Source organism: Cygnus olor, chromosome 4 (assembly GCF_009769625.2).
Source record: "Cygnus olor isolate bCygOlo1 chromosome 4, bCygOlo1.pri.v2, whole genome shotgun sequence".
NCBI lineage: Eukaryota > Metazoa > Chordata > Aves > Anseriformes > Anatidae > Cygnus > Cygnus olor.
Window position 1 is genome coordinate 9,902,421 of NC_049172.1, and position 16,063 is coordinate 9,918,483.

Consider the following 16,063-nt stretch of genomic DNA (forward strand, 5'->3'; position numbering starts at 1 on the left):
GTGAGACACAGCATGAAGGACATTTATGTAGGAGAACAGGATCAGTCTCACATCCATAAACGTCACAAGCAAGCAAATATTTGTAAATACAAAACAGTCAGCAGTCCTTTTCATGGTGGAGCACTTCAAAACTAAAATTTACAACTGCTAGCAGGACTACCAGAGTTTGCCTGAAACTTCAGTTTAGATAGCAAATTCTAATTCTAACATGGAAGTGGGTATTTTGACTTTTCTGGCTCAGGCATCCTATCTGGATTTGAGTAAGTAGGAACAGCTTAGTTTATTAAAGAAAAAGTGCACCACAGTATTTACAAAGTGCAAGTTGATAAGAAAAGTTCCAGAATCAGCCTTGCCTGTAAAGTAGCTTAAAATACAAGAGACTGCCAAATGTGAATTTGAAATTGCCCTGCAATACTCTTTAGAGCCACTTATAGCCATATCCTGCTCCTGTAATAAGAAATGTGTCCTGGATTATGCTTGCAGTCTCATGACTTCCAACTATTAGAATGGTAACTGAGGACAGCCACCAAAGAAAGCCCTTGAACCATTATTTGGGAGCTAATGCAGATTGGACCTGGGGTGGGGGGGATGCAGTGTTCCAAAGAGCTTTCCATTTTGCCTACATCATCATAATTTCTGCTGTAAAGACCTAATACAGAACAGCAACTTCACAAAACAACATTATATTTAAAATTATTTTTATGTCCTTTTAATGAAAGACATAATTAAAGCACAATTTTTTATTTTTATTTTTAACTGTCCTGTTTTTTGGTGTTTACAATGCAGGCACTGCCAGCACTTTAAATGTAAATACACATTACCAGAAAGTACATGCAGACGAATGAGAAGACAGTTTTATGAAAGACATCAATAACATAAGGAGGCTGAACAGAATAACTTACAGGGAAGGGTAAACAACCAACCTATGCATATTTTGACTAAATGCTGACCTGGAAGGCTGTGAAAATTTTTTCTAAGTATGTGGAGTCTTTAAACATCATGAAGAAAGGGAATAAGTAGGAGAAATATACTTAAGGGCTGAAGAATAGGAAAATCATTTGGGGAATAAGCATGAGTTAGGTATGAAGTAATAATCACAGAGAAATAGTGAGAACTTAACATTGGATAAAGCACCGTCTAATCTATTATCTAATCTAAGAAATAGTTCTGCAATGGCCAGGTATAGACTAGATGACTCCATATTCATCCATTTTCCTTCTCTCATTTCTATTATGCCAATATATTAATGTCAATAGCAGTGCAACAACAAATTCCACAGAACACCAGCTGAGTGTAATTGTCCTGTAATTGTCCAACTTTTTTTTTCTTTATTTCACAAATAATAAATATAGTACATTTCTCTGGTTTACCTCCTAATCTGTGATAATTTTTCAATATGATATTATTCTCTACTAGTGTTTGATAGTTTTGGTGAACAAACTCACTGATTTCACTTCAAATACACTCATTATGACATAGAAAAGAAAAACAGTTAAAGAGTTTTCATTCAAAAATTGTAGACATATCAAAACTTTTGCTTCAAAAAACAACTACTGGTACTGGCAAGGACAGTACACATCTCAGATGGAAATTCTACTGCAAGTATTTTAGAAATCAAAGATGATGAAATACTGGAAAAAAGTACCTTCTTGATAGTTTCCAACATGGATCGTCCTCCTTGCCAGGGCTTAGAGTTCTTCCTGATGCAGGTCAGGCTGGCCATGCTGTGCCACTTCCTGTCCTCCAGCTTCTTATGAAAGGCATTCGCCAGCAGAAGGACAGTGTCATATATATACAGGTTGGAAATCTGCAGACATTGAAAACAGAGTGTTAGCATATTATTTGTGGTCTCCTGCCAGCAGCTAGAATTTATCATTTGTTTTGCCTCTCTCATAATCCTTTGGTAATTAAACGACTTATTTGGTTTTAAGAAGAAACCATAAGAGTCAAAAAGTCCTCTCCTTGGCTCTGGTAGAAATAGCAGCTAAGGTCTGTAATGCTACAATTGATTTGCAGAGACAAACTACACACACGTAAAGTACAGGCAGTCCAATAGCTGGCACAGCTCCACTTGGAGGATTTAAAGCCCTGCTCGTGACTGTAAGCAGACTTCTTTTTATTTTTAACCAGTTGCCTGGAATTTTCAATTTTTCAGTTGCCAGACATTTGGACACCATCAAAATCTGTTCAAGGCTGTTTGTTCTTTTGAAAAACAGCAACTCTGAAAATTTTTAAATAATTTCAGCATGTTTATTTTTCCTGATTTTTGCAGGCAATTCTGATGGAGGCAATTTCTAGTACAAAATCTGACCCAGCGAAATCTTCCGCTGTGTGCAGTTGCATGTTAGTTCTGAAATTTACAGTGTTTTCTGTCAGAGTATTTGGCAATGGCTGTTAATTCCTTGCAGGACCAAGGTCTTATGGTTTATGTGTGTTCACGTTTCACTGTGAGCATATTTACACGCACGCAGTGTCAGGAAGTTCCAGTTTGGTATCAGTGAGAAGGCAGTGGAACTCAAGAAAAGAAATTACCCGTGTGCCAATTCCACTTACCCAGGTACCATTTCTATATATGTACTTTTAAATGCACACAGTACAAAGTCAGTTGTACTGACATACAGCTGATCAGCTGAAAACCTTAACAGAAGGAAGCTTACAATAGGAAATTATGCCAACTTTGTGGAGAATACCTTTATTCCACCTTGTGAAAATATCCAAAGACTGGGAAAGTCCCACAGCTGCTGGGAGCAGGTATATGCCAAGGAAGCACAATAATGCTGAAGATCTAAGATGTTAATTGGCAAATCACCTTAAAATAGGGGAAAAAAAAAAAAAGCCTTTCTTCCTGTCTAATCCTTTCCATATAGCCTTTTAAAATTATTATTATTTATTTTCTTATGTAAATTCCATCTTTATGCTGGCTTTGCCTGTGTCATCTGCAATCTGCTCTGTACAGTTCTCACAGAAAGGTTTTGTGACAGACTCCTTCCCTGCAGAGCATCCAGGAAAGAGGTGATCTACCTCCTTAGCTGGCCAGAATTTCCTGGGGCATTTTGCCTTCTACATCTTACTGAAGAAGATCTCATGGTCTGCTTTTTTCCCCTCCCAATAAACTCCCAGGATTCCCTATTGCCTTTACATTAATATCACAAACACACAGAACTTCTGATCCTTATTTTACTTTTCGTTTAAATGACTGTGATCCTTCACACCCTGTTTCTGGAATACAGCTCTTAATTCTTACTCAGGCTCATTCCGTGACTCCAGTGGTTTTATTTCCATTTCAGTACTCGCACAGGAATTAATTTGCTTCCTGCAGATGCACAGGCCAGGCATCACTGTGCATGACAGGATTAGAAGCACGGACTGAGGATCTGGGTTCAGATTAATTGAGCGTTTTTAAAATAACTTGGATGATTTGTCTATTTATTCTCTAAACCTATAAAGGAGTTAAAGCCTTTCAGCTAAAACCATATTTCCCCAAAGAAGTCATCACCAGAGGGACATTTGTTTGAGGGAGAGAGAAGGACTTATTACTATGCTGTGAGATATGTTTATTTTAAATATCCCTTCACTAAAGGGGAAAAAAACAACCAACCACCACACAAAACTCTGGAGAGCACAGACAATAAGGCCACTAATGAGATTAAATTGATACATGAAGGACTACAAATGCCAAGTCATCATTTCCCAGCGAAATGACATTGCTTTCAAGGTAGCTTCCATAACCTAATATCATGGGAATAGAAGACTCTTGTCACAGTTCATCAGGAAGGATGCACTTACTAATCCAAGAGTAATATAGCTGGGCCTTCATCAAGTATTAATAGGGCTCAAGAGTACAGAGTTCAGCAATTATTAAGCATTGTTATTCCTTTACTAATAGTTCACCTCAGCAGTTACAGAAATCAATCACTGATAACACAATGATAAAGACACTACAACTAATTTCTGGTTCTCAATCAGCCTTCCATTCCACTGCCAGAGGTATGCTCCTTTAGTACCTGTGCCAACACACACAGTGGGGCTGAAACTTAAAGTCACTTGAAAGTTCTAGTCATTTTCCACATATATTTCCTAGGACATTCGATTCATTGCGTGGTATCCATTACTGCTACGTTATCCATTCCAAGTCTCTCAGACTAATGGCAGGACTCTTGCATTATCAAGCTAACTGGATAACTTCCTCTTGATGCAATTCAAAATTCAGATGTTAATTTTTGTTCCAAAGTGTAGAAGAAAGATATTTCTTTTAATCAGACTACGTAGGAGTGATTAATCTGCATTAACTATGCTGATTTTACTCATACCTTGACTACTGCACAGAGCTTTTAGACGAAAGGATAATGGTAGTAAATAATTCTGTGAATCAATTTTTTTGACTTCCTGTGCTTTTTGAGGCTTCCAAAGTGATACAAATTTGTAGCAATTGTTGTTTTGACTAGGCCAATCCCAGAGACATAATGAGAGACCTTCACCATGATCTTTTTCAGTGTTTTAATTAAGGTGTTGAAAAAATTAATTATTCACACAGCCTTTAGGGGGAGTAATTCAGGAAAAAAAAAAAAAAGAAATCCACCCTCATGATTTCCAGAGAATATTTCTGATTAGTCACACTTCGATGGCATTAAAAAATCATTAGAAATTTCAATTTATAAACTGTCCCAACTCCCCACTGGAATAGAAGTTAATTTATAATATTGTTGGGGACAACAAAGAAACAGCAAACAAACCCCAAAGCTACTTGAATGTCTGTGCATCATATGAAGACACAGGGGAAACGACGCCAGAGTTTTTCTTCCTGTCACTATTTGGTATTGTTTCTCTAGCTACTAATGAAAAGCAGCCATCTCAGGGAAAGCAAGAACATAGAAACTGAGATGTGCAAACAGTTAAACTAAAATTTCATCATTCCTTTGAACTGAAATGTTATAAAAGCTTTGGATAGGAAGATTACAGCTATCCAAGCTGTAAGTTGATCAGGAAGCATAGGTTAAGGTATAATAACGTCCCATCTAACACATTAAATGGAATTTGCCAATTTGTAGAAAAAGAAAAAAGATTTCTAGAATTTTTCTTTCCTAAAGTCAGTTCACCATTGAAGTGAAATGAGAGTTAAGCTGAAGTGAAAAACAAACAAAATGTGAAACCTCCTATTAACAAGATTCTTTTTCTTTTTTTTTTTTTTTTCACATTGCTTTAGTTAGTAGCTCAGTTCATGAAAACTGTTCCTTGCAATCTCTAGTGGCTGCACGTAATCACACCCTCCATTTTTATGTATTATCCATAGACTACCAAAAATTTCCCCTAGGACAACACTGCCACAACAGAACAGCACAACCTAAAAATTTTTCACAGTTCCTAAATAGCCCCTACAGATATTCTATGCATCCATTGAACTTATGCAGCCCTGTTTAAGACCACTAATAGGACCACTGTGCAGTGTACTGTGGCTGAAGTTTTTCATGTCATCAGTAGGCACTTACTGGCTGTTTTGTGAGCAATTAGTGAAGCAATAGCTCTTATAGTTAACCTGAAACAAGGAAAGACAAGCCACACTTCTCCTTTTCTCCTTAGATTTATCATTTTAAGCAAGTAAAGTCACTCTTTAAAACCCTGCTATTTCTCTCCCATTCTCTCACTCCTTCCTTTTGGCGCCATGCCTGCTCTCTTTACTACTAAGTCAGATATGCTCCTCCTGCACCGATGCCAATACAGTCATCTTTTCACCAGTTCATAAATGACCTTAAAAAAAAAAAAAGAAAGAAAGAAAAAGTGAAACTGACCTTTAAAGGCAATTCCACATTCCTGATTTGCCATAGCTTTGTCATCATGAAGCCTAACGTGTGTGTGGGGGGGGATAGATAGACTGAGGTGCCTACATGAAAATACTTGAAACAAATGACGTTGGCAGTCCCCAGGAAAGCTTTCCTATCTACAACACATATGGCTCAGAGAAGAGCAGCAACTTAAAAAACATTGGCTATAGGGAGAAAATTCTTCACTGGGAGATGACAAAAATAAAATTCAAGCAGTGTAACAAAACAAATACCCCACTGTATGGAGATCGCGTGGCTTTCTTTTGCTTTTTCCTCACTTGTGAAGTGGGCGATTTGTTCTTGTCCATCAGAATTGTGATCATCCCCTGCCCAAGTATTTTTCCCTGTCATGCCATGAAATGTTAAACTGCATGTCAGATAGGACATGAAAAATAAACATTAAATTACACTAAGCCTTGGGGGAAAAACCTTGAACTTTTCTAAAAAGACAGCTCTCGTGTTGGGAATAGACCAGTATATGAACTACCTCCATGCTTTGGGAGAAAGGGTCCTTCGGATCACACAGTGATGAAGATATTCTGTGGTTGCCACGGAAACAGCGCTGACTTATGTTTTGGGGGACTGGAAATGTCTGTCGAATAATTGTTAATCTTCCAATTGACCTTCTCACCAGCTCCTGCACATCCAAATCATTTATTTCCTGAAAGATAAGGCAAGGAAGACAATATGCATAAAAGTTAAAACACAGAAATGTTACCAGTTTACCAATAAATGATAAATAAATAAATGAATAAATAAACGGAGAGGACCAAGAGATGTATGATTGCTACATGGCCATTGCTGAGCTCTGCCATAGTCTCAAGAAGAACATATGCATACTTATTACAACTGTCCTACCACTCTTGTAACAATTGCAAAAGTCTAAAATATACCATACCCAAACCTCCCTGAATCTTTGTAGGTGTAACTCGGCTTAATTGTTTCATTTGTTGTTTTTTTTTTTTTTTTTTTTTCCCCTCTCCTTTTACCTCTGATCTTTTACTTAAAAGTGTTTCACAGCATTCTTGGCAGATTGTGTGTAAATCGGTAGGAAGTCATAGCATGATGTATTTCTAAGTGTAGCATTACTTAGAAGCTGTGAAGGTACAGATAATTATTCAGGTCTTAAGTGTTCATTTCCTAGAAACAGAATATCAAGAATGTGCAACTTAGTGAACATCATTTACCATAAGAGCGAAGAAAATGCATTAGAGCATTCCAGGTGTGTATGTGCTTGTTTATAACAAAACCTAATTTAAAACCAACCTTTTACTCCATAGGGTACCTATTAAGGCTTACAGATGAACTCTCAGCTCCATGGACAAACACTTCAAAGGAAAAAATTACTAAATATATACACTAATATGTGAAGCAAGCTTAAAAGGTTAACTTTAAGGCAGGAACTTTAACTTAAGGAAATCAGAAAACAGTTCTTTACATAGTAAGAATTCCTGCAGTTTGGCAACACAATATTTTACACCATTGAAAGATGTGACCCTCAGGGAATGTAGGGATAGAGAGGAGCACGGGCTCAGGGGCAACCACAACCAACTTCAACCTGCACATAAAAACTTGGCATTTGATATACACAGGCTGTTTCCAAGAACTTAAATAACTTCACCTGCAGTTTTCAAGGCAATCTGTGTCTATTTTTCTGCAAAGAAGGAGAAACAATGTATAAAACTGTTCAGCTTTTTTACATAGAATTTATTTTCCATCATACTTAATTGTTTGTCCATAACCCATCTTAATAACAGAAGCTGACGCCCCAAAACTTCCCAGACATTTAACTTTGGGATAATTTACAGAATCACAGAATGGTTGAGATTGGAAGGGGCCTCCAGAGATCATCTAGTCCAACCCACCCACCCAAGCAGGCACCTAGAACATATTACATAGGATTGTATCCAGTCAGGTTTTGAATATCTCCTGAGAGGTAGACTCCACCACCTCTCTGGGCAGCCGGTTCCAGTGCTCTGTGACCCAAATCCTAAAGAAGTTCTTCCTCAAATGCTGATGAAACTGACTGTGGTTCAATTTATACCCATTACCCCTTGTCCTCTCACTGGCCACCACCGAGAAAAGTTTGGCCCCATCCTCTTTACGTTGTCCCATCAACTATTTGTAGAGGTTGATAAGATCCCCTGTCAATCTCCTCTTCTCTAGGCTAAACAGGCCCAGCTCACTTGGTCTTTCCTCATAGGACAGATGCTCCAGTCCCTTAATCACCTTCATGACTCTACCCTGGACCCTCTCTAGAAGTTCTGCGTCCCTCCTGTACTGGGGAGCCCAGCACTGCACACAATACTCCGGGTGTGGCCTCACCAGGGCTGAGTAGAGGGGGAGGATCACCTCTCTTGGCCTGCTGTCCATACTTCTCCTGATGCAGGCTAGGATCCCACTGACATTCTTGGCCACAAGGGCACACTGCTGTCTCATGGTTAACTTTTTGTCCACCACGACCCCCGGGTTCCTCTCCACAGAACTTCACTCCAGCAGGTCAGCCCCCAACCTGTACTGGTGCCTGGGGTTATTCCTTCCTAGGTGCAGGACCCTGCACTTGCCGTTGTTGAACCTCGTGAGGTTCCCCTCTGCCCAACTCTCCAGCCTGTCCAGGTCCCTCTGAATGGCCACACAGGCCTCTGTTGTGTCAGTCATTCTGCCAAACTTTGTATCTCCGCAATCTTGCTGAGGGTGCACTCTGTCCCTTCATCCAGGTCATTGATGAGTAAGTTGAGTAGCACTGGATTCAGTACTGACCCCTGGGGGACACCGCTAGCCACAGGCCTAATTCCCCTGTACGGAAAGTGCTTGAGGAGCTCCCTTTAGCAGCCTGCATTTAAAATACCCTTGCATACACCTACAATCTATTGAATATTTGATTCTCATTTGTGTATTTCTAGCTTCTCTTGAAAGAATTTTGCACTTTTGCACTGTTATGCCTGCAACTAAACACCACTGTCATTCTTGCCTCTAGTGTCCTGATCTCTAAACCCATTTCTTTGGAGAAAGCAGGAAATAGATTTGAATGCAAATTACAGACTCTTTATTGTGAAAAGGTGGCCAAAGTTTCTGTAAACAAAGCTCTTCAAATACTGAGACAACTATCCTGTGGTTTTTTTTTGTTGTTATTTGTTTTTTTCCTGGGTCTTCAGTTAAAGTTCCTTGAATGTAATCTTTTGGAACATCTGGTTTGGACATATTGGCATTTATTTTCTTTAAATCTCAGAAGAAAAACATGTGAGATGTAAATTTTAATTTCAATTCTCTCAACTAAAGTAAAACTATTTTATTCCTTTTCACAGATTGCCATAGTTTTGAATGCATCTGTTATTAATGTTCCTTATGAAATATAGATTTTTCCACAAACAAAAATAACACATGGCATCAGCTGTGTCCACTGTAATATCTTGCATTTCCGGTCGATTAATCCTTAATGTACCATAGATAATGGTTTCTCTCAGCTTAAGATGCTGTCTTTTCATTTAGTTTGTATCATTTCACTAGCTGTAATGTTAAAAAAATACGCTGTTTTAGCAAAGCGTGTGTTATTTTAAAAATTCCTTTAATAAAATCAGAAAGGAGAGTTCAAGAATCTTATCTTCATTTTAAACTATATCCTTTCCTGGAGCGTTTACAAGAAGTTTGTCTGGTTTCATTACATACTGTGACCAATCTGTAATAGCAAGACTATTAGAATGGTTTTAATAATGTAAAAAATTATACCTGCATGGTGATGTTACCTTGCTAAACAATACTGTAAAAGAGATTTTAACTTTCAGCTGCTCAAACATTTATCTTTTCTCTCTCAAAAGTGTATTTCTTTCTTCTGTAATCAGCATTTTTATGCATTTTAATTATTAATTTGCTACCTCATATTTTTACATACCACCTGGGAACTAATAACAGAATACAAACATCATAGAGATTTTCTTGTGGTGCTAAAATATAAACATCAATAGAATCATAACTGTCATTTTAAGTGCTGTGAGTTCCACTGATTATATCACAAATTCAAATTTTAGGTTAACTGGAAAGCAATGCCATGCAAACCCAAACTCAGCTTCAGTCATTTGCTATGTATTTCTTTGTCGTTTCTTAATACTTGGCACTGGCAGAGTGATGAGCCTTTTATATAATGACTCTCCAATATCATCTCTCATTCTTGAATTTTGGATCTGACTTAAGAAAACTATATAAAGCAACTATTGTATGAGAGGAAACAATTTTCATTTGCACTTCAAAGGAGGATACAGTATAATGATATGGGGATGGCAGATGATCTGTTATACAAGTACCAAATGTCAAAAAAATCACAAAGTTGGCCAAGTTGAACTGAGTTGGCACCTGTATAATTTTAGGTTAGGTTTTGTGGGTTTTTCTGGAAAGATCCAAAGTACAAGATATAGTTCCAAACCTTTCTTTTGTTGGTCTGAACTTGGAATAAGGGGGATGTGGTCCTTCTTCAGATTGAACATGGATAAAATTAGATGTCCATTTCACCCTAGTAGACAAGCAAATAAAGAAAGGACTGCAATTTTAAATGAATAGGTCTTTGCAGATGAAATGGAAAAAGGGGGACTGATGCGGATCATCTCAACATATCAGGCACATACTCCAGTGGGAAATAAGACTGGGCATCTGGTGTATATTGCCGTTCAGCTTGGTTTCTTTAAGATAAGCAATTTAGGTACAGAATTACTATTCACCATAGAGCAACTGTACAGTTACTGAGAGACATGGAGGGAAAGAATTTATCCACATTATTTATCTGCTCCTGTAATAAGCCCCAAACAAGAATCTTTCCTTAAGGATGCATCTTAACTTTCATCCAAGATGCTTCCAGAGCTCATCATGTATTGGACATACCCTATTTTCCAGAAGTTACTTCTACTGCCATGTTCTCAGCACATCCTTAATCACACTCCGAGAGGGGAATATTTCTTCCTCCTCTGAAAGCTGGCTGCAGAGAGGACAAGCAGGGGCCACAGCAGGATGGGGGCGGTGTCCACGCCCGCCCCGCACCCCCCCCCCCCCCCCCCCCCCCCCTTTAGGCCTCTGAGGTGCCACTGTTCTTGCCTGGCAGGAGCAGTGGTGAGCATGACAGTACTTGTGCTATGCCCTTCCTGTATTCCTCAACACTTTCAAAAGAGGAGCAGTTGAGGGAAAGGTGCAAGTAGATGTAGCTCTAAGACAAGTTAAGAAACATCTTGACCTGCATAAGCATTTGCCCCATTACATCTCCACTGAGTTTCTTAGATTCTGGGGAGGATGAGGAAAAAGCAGGGAGATAAGATGGAGAAAAAGGGGCAGAAAAAGAATCATATATATTTTTAACTTTGACAGAGAAAATAATGTAAGAGCATTTGGAGAAAGTAGGGAAAGCCATTCCGATGTGCAGAATGTTCCCATGTCCATCAGCTCTAACCTGTCTGAAAAAAAGACCTGGCAGCTTTGTCATCAGCGTGAGAAGGAGGGTATACCAAACAAGGTGGCATTTCACACTTGACTTGCTGTCACTGTTGAAAAACCCAAGGGCTGAAATGAGACTCTAACACTAATATTAATCAATTATCCACATTCAAATGTAGAATTACATGAGCTTCTGGAACTGAGCTATGATTTTTGGACCTGATCCCGCTGAAGTTCAGTGCTGGAGTTCAATGGGCCAAAACACAATGGAACTAGTCGAATGCATCAGTTGATGACCAGCCCTCTCCTATGAAAAACACATGGTGATCTGAAGGCAGGTTTTGAATGCAGCCTCATAGATTTTCCATTACTCTCCTGTGCTATAACAGACAAACCTGTCACTGGATCTTTTCCAATAAACTGTTCTTTAAAATAGTTTTAGTTTTTTAAACATGCTTCTCCTCAAAGGGGTTTTTCCAGACTCTGACACTTCTGGTAATTACAAACCTACTACTAACTTTCACCCTCATTTTATTCATGGTCAATTTTGAACTCATTTATTTTTGTGGCAACCTTGTCCTCTGTATTCCTTGAAAAGGATACATTTATTCACACTCAATATGTAAACAGAGAGCATATCCCCTTTCAGTCTTTGTTTTCATAGGGTAACCAAGCCAACCTTTCCAGTCTCTTCTCACACAAATCAGCTTCTCTGTGCACTTGTTCTAGTTTTATTTTAATACAGTTGGTCATAGTCATGCATATTATTGCAGATGAAGCCCGACCAATCTTTTGTAGCAGCATTAATATTTTTACCTCCTGTACGGCTACTGTAGGCAGTGTAAAGTGTTTTAGAGTCACCTTGAGTAAACAATAGTAATAGAGAACTGGTGGCAGCCTTGGGCATATTATGATGTCCCTGAATGCTTTAACAAGGCAAAATGCTTGAGACAGAAATGGATTTAAAATTTAAAAAGGGACATTTCTTTCATTAAAAAGAAAAAAAAAGAGCAGAGGAAGGAAAACTGATGACAATCACAGAAATGTCCCTTCTTCGGTTCCACTAAATAAAATCTAGGCTTACTGTGCATTTGTGATTTAAGAGTAATAAAGAAATATAATTTTACTACCCGGAGCTTTTTAAGGTTACACTTACTACTGTGCAGAGGAAAAGAAGAAAGCAGAGAGAAAGATAGGCAGAGAGAGAGAAAAAAATCCATTCTCACATTTTGTTAAGGCATATCTGATTATGATTACATTCAAATCTATGACTCCTGCAAATTTTAAATACAGAATTGTACCATCTGCTTTAAGGCCCTGAAGAAATAGGAACATTTATTTGGAGAGTGCTTCCTCAACTGAATGAACTGATCAGGCAGAGAAGATTTGTATTATTTGCAAAGGACTAATAAGATGTATTATGCTTTAGCAAATTATGAATCCTTTCATTTTATAGGAACAACTCCCCTCCTCCCACATATGCATTTTCGTTTTGATACAGTCTTCAAGCAAATTTTCTGCATTACCTAAAATAGCATCTAATGGTACAATAAAAATTAAGGAACTCTTTCTATGCATTACAGCATTTAAAGCAAGCAATTAAAATAACAGATGTTACTTCAAAAACCTAAGTAGATTCACAATCTCAAAACTGAAGGTGGTATTTCCTTCCATGCTATTATACTCAGTATGCTGTATCCCCGTGGCACAGTGAAGGGGGAAAGACAGTTTATTTATCTCATGGCAAGGAATTTGTCACGAGTAGACTTTGCAAAACAATGCATTTTCACTCTATTAGAGCATCTTAAAATTTCAAATTAGATGGCAAGAGAAGCATTGTTATAGTTACTTTGTTGACAGTGATCTTGCTAATACACAAACACAATCATGGATGTCCATGTTCACTACAGAAGATTTGTGTAACCAATTGCAGTAAAACGGGCAGAGCTCTCAGATCACTTCACAGTCATATGAAGTACTGTGGTCATCAACAGTTAATGGACAACCATATCAAAAGGACTGGCTTTGAGTGTGAAGTATATTTTATATACTACACACTAGGGGTCCTGTAAATTATTCCATTTCCAAATCTTGCACTGTTGAAGCGAGGGGATTGTGATTTTAGTACTGAACTGGTAAACTGTTGCAATAAATAAATAATATCATGCAAGATTCATCATTGAGGAAATATTTATATTTCTGTGTAATTTGAATGTAGTGATTTGAACATAGTTTTCATTTACCCAAAGGAAAAGTAGAGCAAAACATGATTTCTTCCATATCACAAGCTAATCTTATTGTTAATCTGATCTTTACATGCACAAAATATTGAGATTATTAGCATTTTGAAATCACAGAATATCCTGAGTTGGAAGGGATGCACAAGGATTATCAAGTCTAAATCCCAGAGTTAACAAACAGAGCTTGATAGTAAATTACTTAAGTGGGGATATGGATTTAGGTCCAGAAGCAGATGAAGCTAAAATAGCTGAAGAGTTTACTTTGCATGGCATTAAACATGTTCACGTTTGTCAAAGCTGACAGCTTTGAATGGGATACAGACAAGATTTTAATGACTATGATTTGCAGCATAGCTTGTGAGAATGAGCTTAATCTCAGCTTCCACCCATTTTACCTACAAAACTATAAAATAAAGAAGGGATGATGCATGTGTCTTTGCATACATCACTCAGCTCTTCTAGCTGTGGGAGTCACAGCTGAAAGGACAAGTTTTGGAGCAGAGAAGACAGTTTAGAGTGGTAACCACTTTGATTGCTCTGCTGTTTTATCTGCTACAAGGTGCAAATAACTCTCAGAAAGCAAAATTTCTTCTATACAGACACTAATTTCTGAATACTAAACATATAGAAAGTATGCATGCTGGGAATGGATCCTTGGTTTTATTTTTGATTTTGAGAGTGGAGGAGCTGATGCATGTAAAAAGCAAATACCTTATTCTGGGCTCTGTCTAGGAACCTGTCTAGGAATTTCTTGATACTGAGTTTAATGGTTGACTTCTACTGATCTAGATTTGGCTCATGTCTTTTTTAAAACTAATAACTTAGAAGAGTACAGATCAACACTCCCATTGAAGAGACCTTTCACTGCAAGTGAATTCTAGTTTAATCTGACAGGAAAAATAAAATCTGTGTGCAGTTCATATGACCTTCTGTAGTTTAGAGTGGGGTTCTCAACCACTAAGGCCCACTCTGTCCAGTGCTGAAGAACAAACAAAATTACTGGTCAGGAGCAATACAGGGTGCAAAGAAATAATTTTTCCTGAACCCAGCACTTAGTGAGGCATAATTTTCTCCACAGAAAATTGGCTTGAAATCCACTGGCCAAAGTACTATCTCACTGTAACACACTATACCTTACTATAACCTTGAAAAAAAAAGCTTCATATTAAGTACCTTGCTACTAAGCACACTGCACTAATGAAAATCTATTAACTAGATAGGAAAACAGAAGTGCACAGTAAATCTGGAGAGCAGATCTGCAAATCACATGCAATTTCTCCAAGCAATCTTTTATTCTGAGAACATCAAGGAGATGCATGACCTACACATTAGGGGTGAGTTACCTCCTCTGGGAACTCAGCCATTCTGGACCTAAATTGCTTTTCAGAAACGAAAATAAAAAAAATCTGAATGCCTTCAAATCTACGAACAACTGCATTGTTCAATGTTTTATATGCAAAACTACTACACACTGACTTGTCATAGTTTAGCTGACAAGTGTTCATGGAAGAACCTATTTCACAGTTTAAAAATAGGATCTCAGTTTAACTTCTTTTCTTTTCCTTCAGGAACATTGACATATGACCTGATTGAGAAGTCTACCAAAAAGCCTCCCACTGAGGTTTTGGGTACCAAACATGATTGAATTTTAGGGAAATTCTTATAGGAAAGGGAAAGATGGTATTTTTATTTTTATATTTTAATAAGTAATTAAAATATGAATGAAACACAAGCACTCCAGTAGAAAAGATCTGTTCTGCATGAAAAAAGATCTTAAGGAGATCCTTTAAAACAGTCAGCTCAAGTCAAGACAAAAGTGAAAGCTCAAGATATTCAGTAGGAAAGTTTTTTTTTTGGTTTTCAGATTATTTTTCATTTATGCATTCAAGGACTTCTCTTTAAAATAGTCAAGACGAAACAACAAAATCCTAAACCTTGTCATTCTATTTCTATTAAATGTCCACCCTCTCAGCAAGCCTGAACTTTGTTGTAGCTACTGCTTCCTGTTGGCAAATGCAAGATCGGCATAAATATTTGTCAGTAAGCCTGAAAACAGGGTTCATGGTTCACAGCAATGTTCACTTGACAGTTACCTCATTTATAATGATCCAGTGACAGTCAAAAGCAACCAAATTAGTCTCCACGACCTGAAATAGAGAACAAATCAGCTATCAGTCATCTTGCTTATGAAAACCAGAAAAAAATAAAAAATGAAATGGATGCTCTCTGCAAATGACAAAAAACGAAGCACATGCTCTTTAAGACCTTTGTTATTCAACTGAGGATAGAAAACCTTTAGTAAAATTCTGCAGAAGCATTTGTGTTATTGTTTGACTTGCTAATTAAAGTTGGAAAATACATCTCACTGCTGGCATCACAGAAGAGAATATGTTGACTGAGGAGAAAATGAAATCGTTTTTGCCTTAATATTGTGTGGTGAGATGAAGCAACAGAGAGGAAGGCTGAAAATGAATATCAGACAACTCATGTCAGATTTTTGTACTCTTGCCTCTGAGGCCTTCCCAGTGCACACCTAGCCTGGAAGCCTGTGAGCTGGAGAAAAAAAAAATAACAATAAAAGCCAACAATCCT

The 16,063-nt window shown here is 37.8% G+C and overlaps 1 protein-coding gene across 3 annotated transcripts in view; it reads right to left on the bottom strand.

The window, feature by feature from the left end:
• The window catches only part of GRID2 (glutamate ionotropic receptor delta type subunit 2), an 805,832-nt gene that overhangs the window by 228,290 nt on the left and 561,479 nt on the right, over positions 1 to 16,063 (bottom strand). For all 3 annotated transcript variants that reach the window (XM_040555872.1, XM_040555874.1, XM_040555875.1), the window contains 3 exons: positions 15,565 to 15,618; positions 6,307 to 6,480; positions 1,646 to 1,807 (listed from right to left, as the gene is read on the bottom strand). In XM_040555872.1, coding sequence (XP_040411806.1) covers positions 1,646 to 1,807; positions 6,307 to 6,480; positions 15,565 to 15,618 — 390 coding nt within the window. The remainder of the gene's footprint in view (positions 1 to 1,645; positions 1,808 to 6,306; positions 6,481 to 15,564; positions 15,619 to 16,063) is intronic.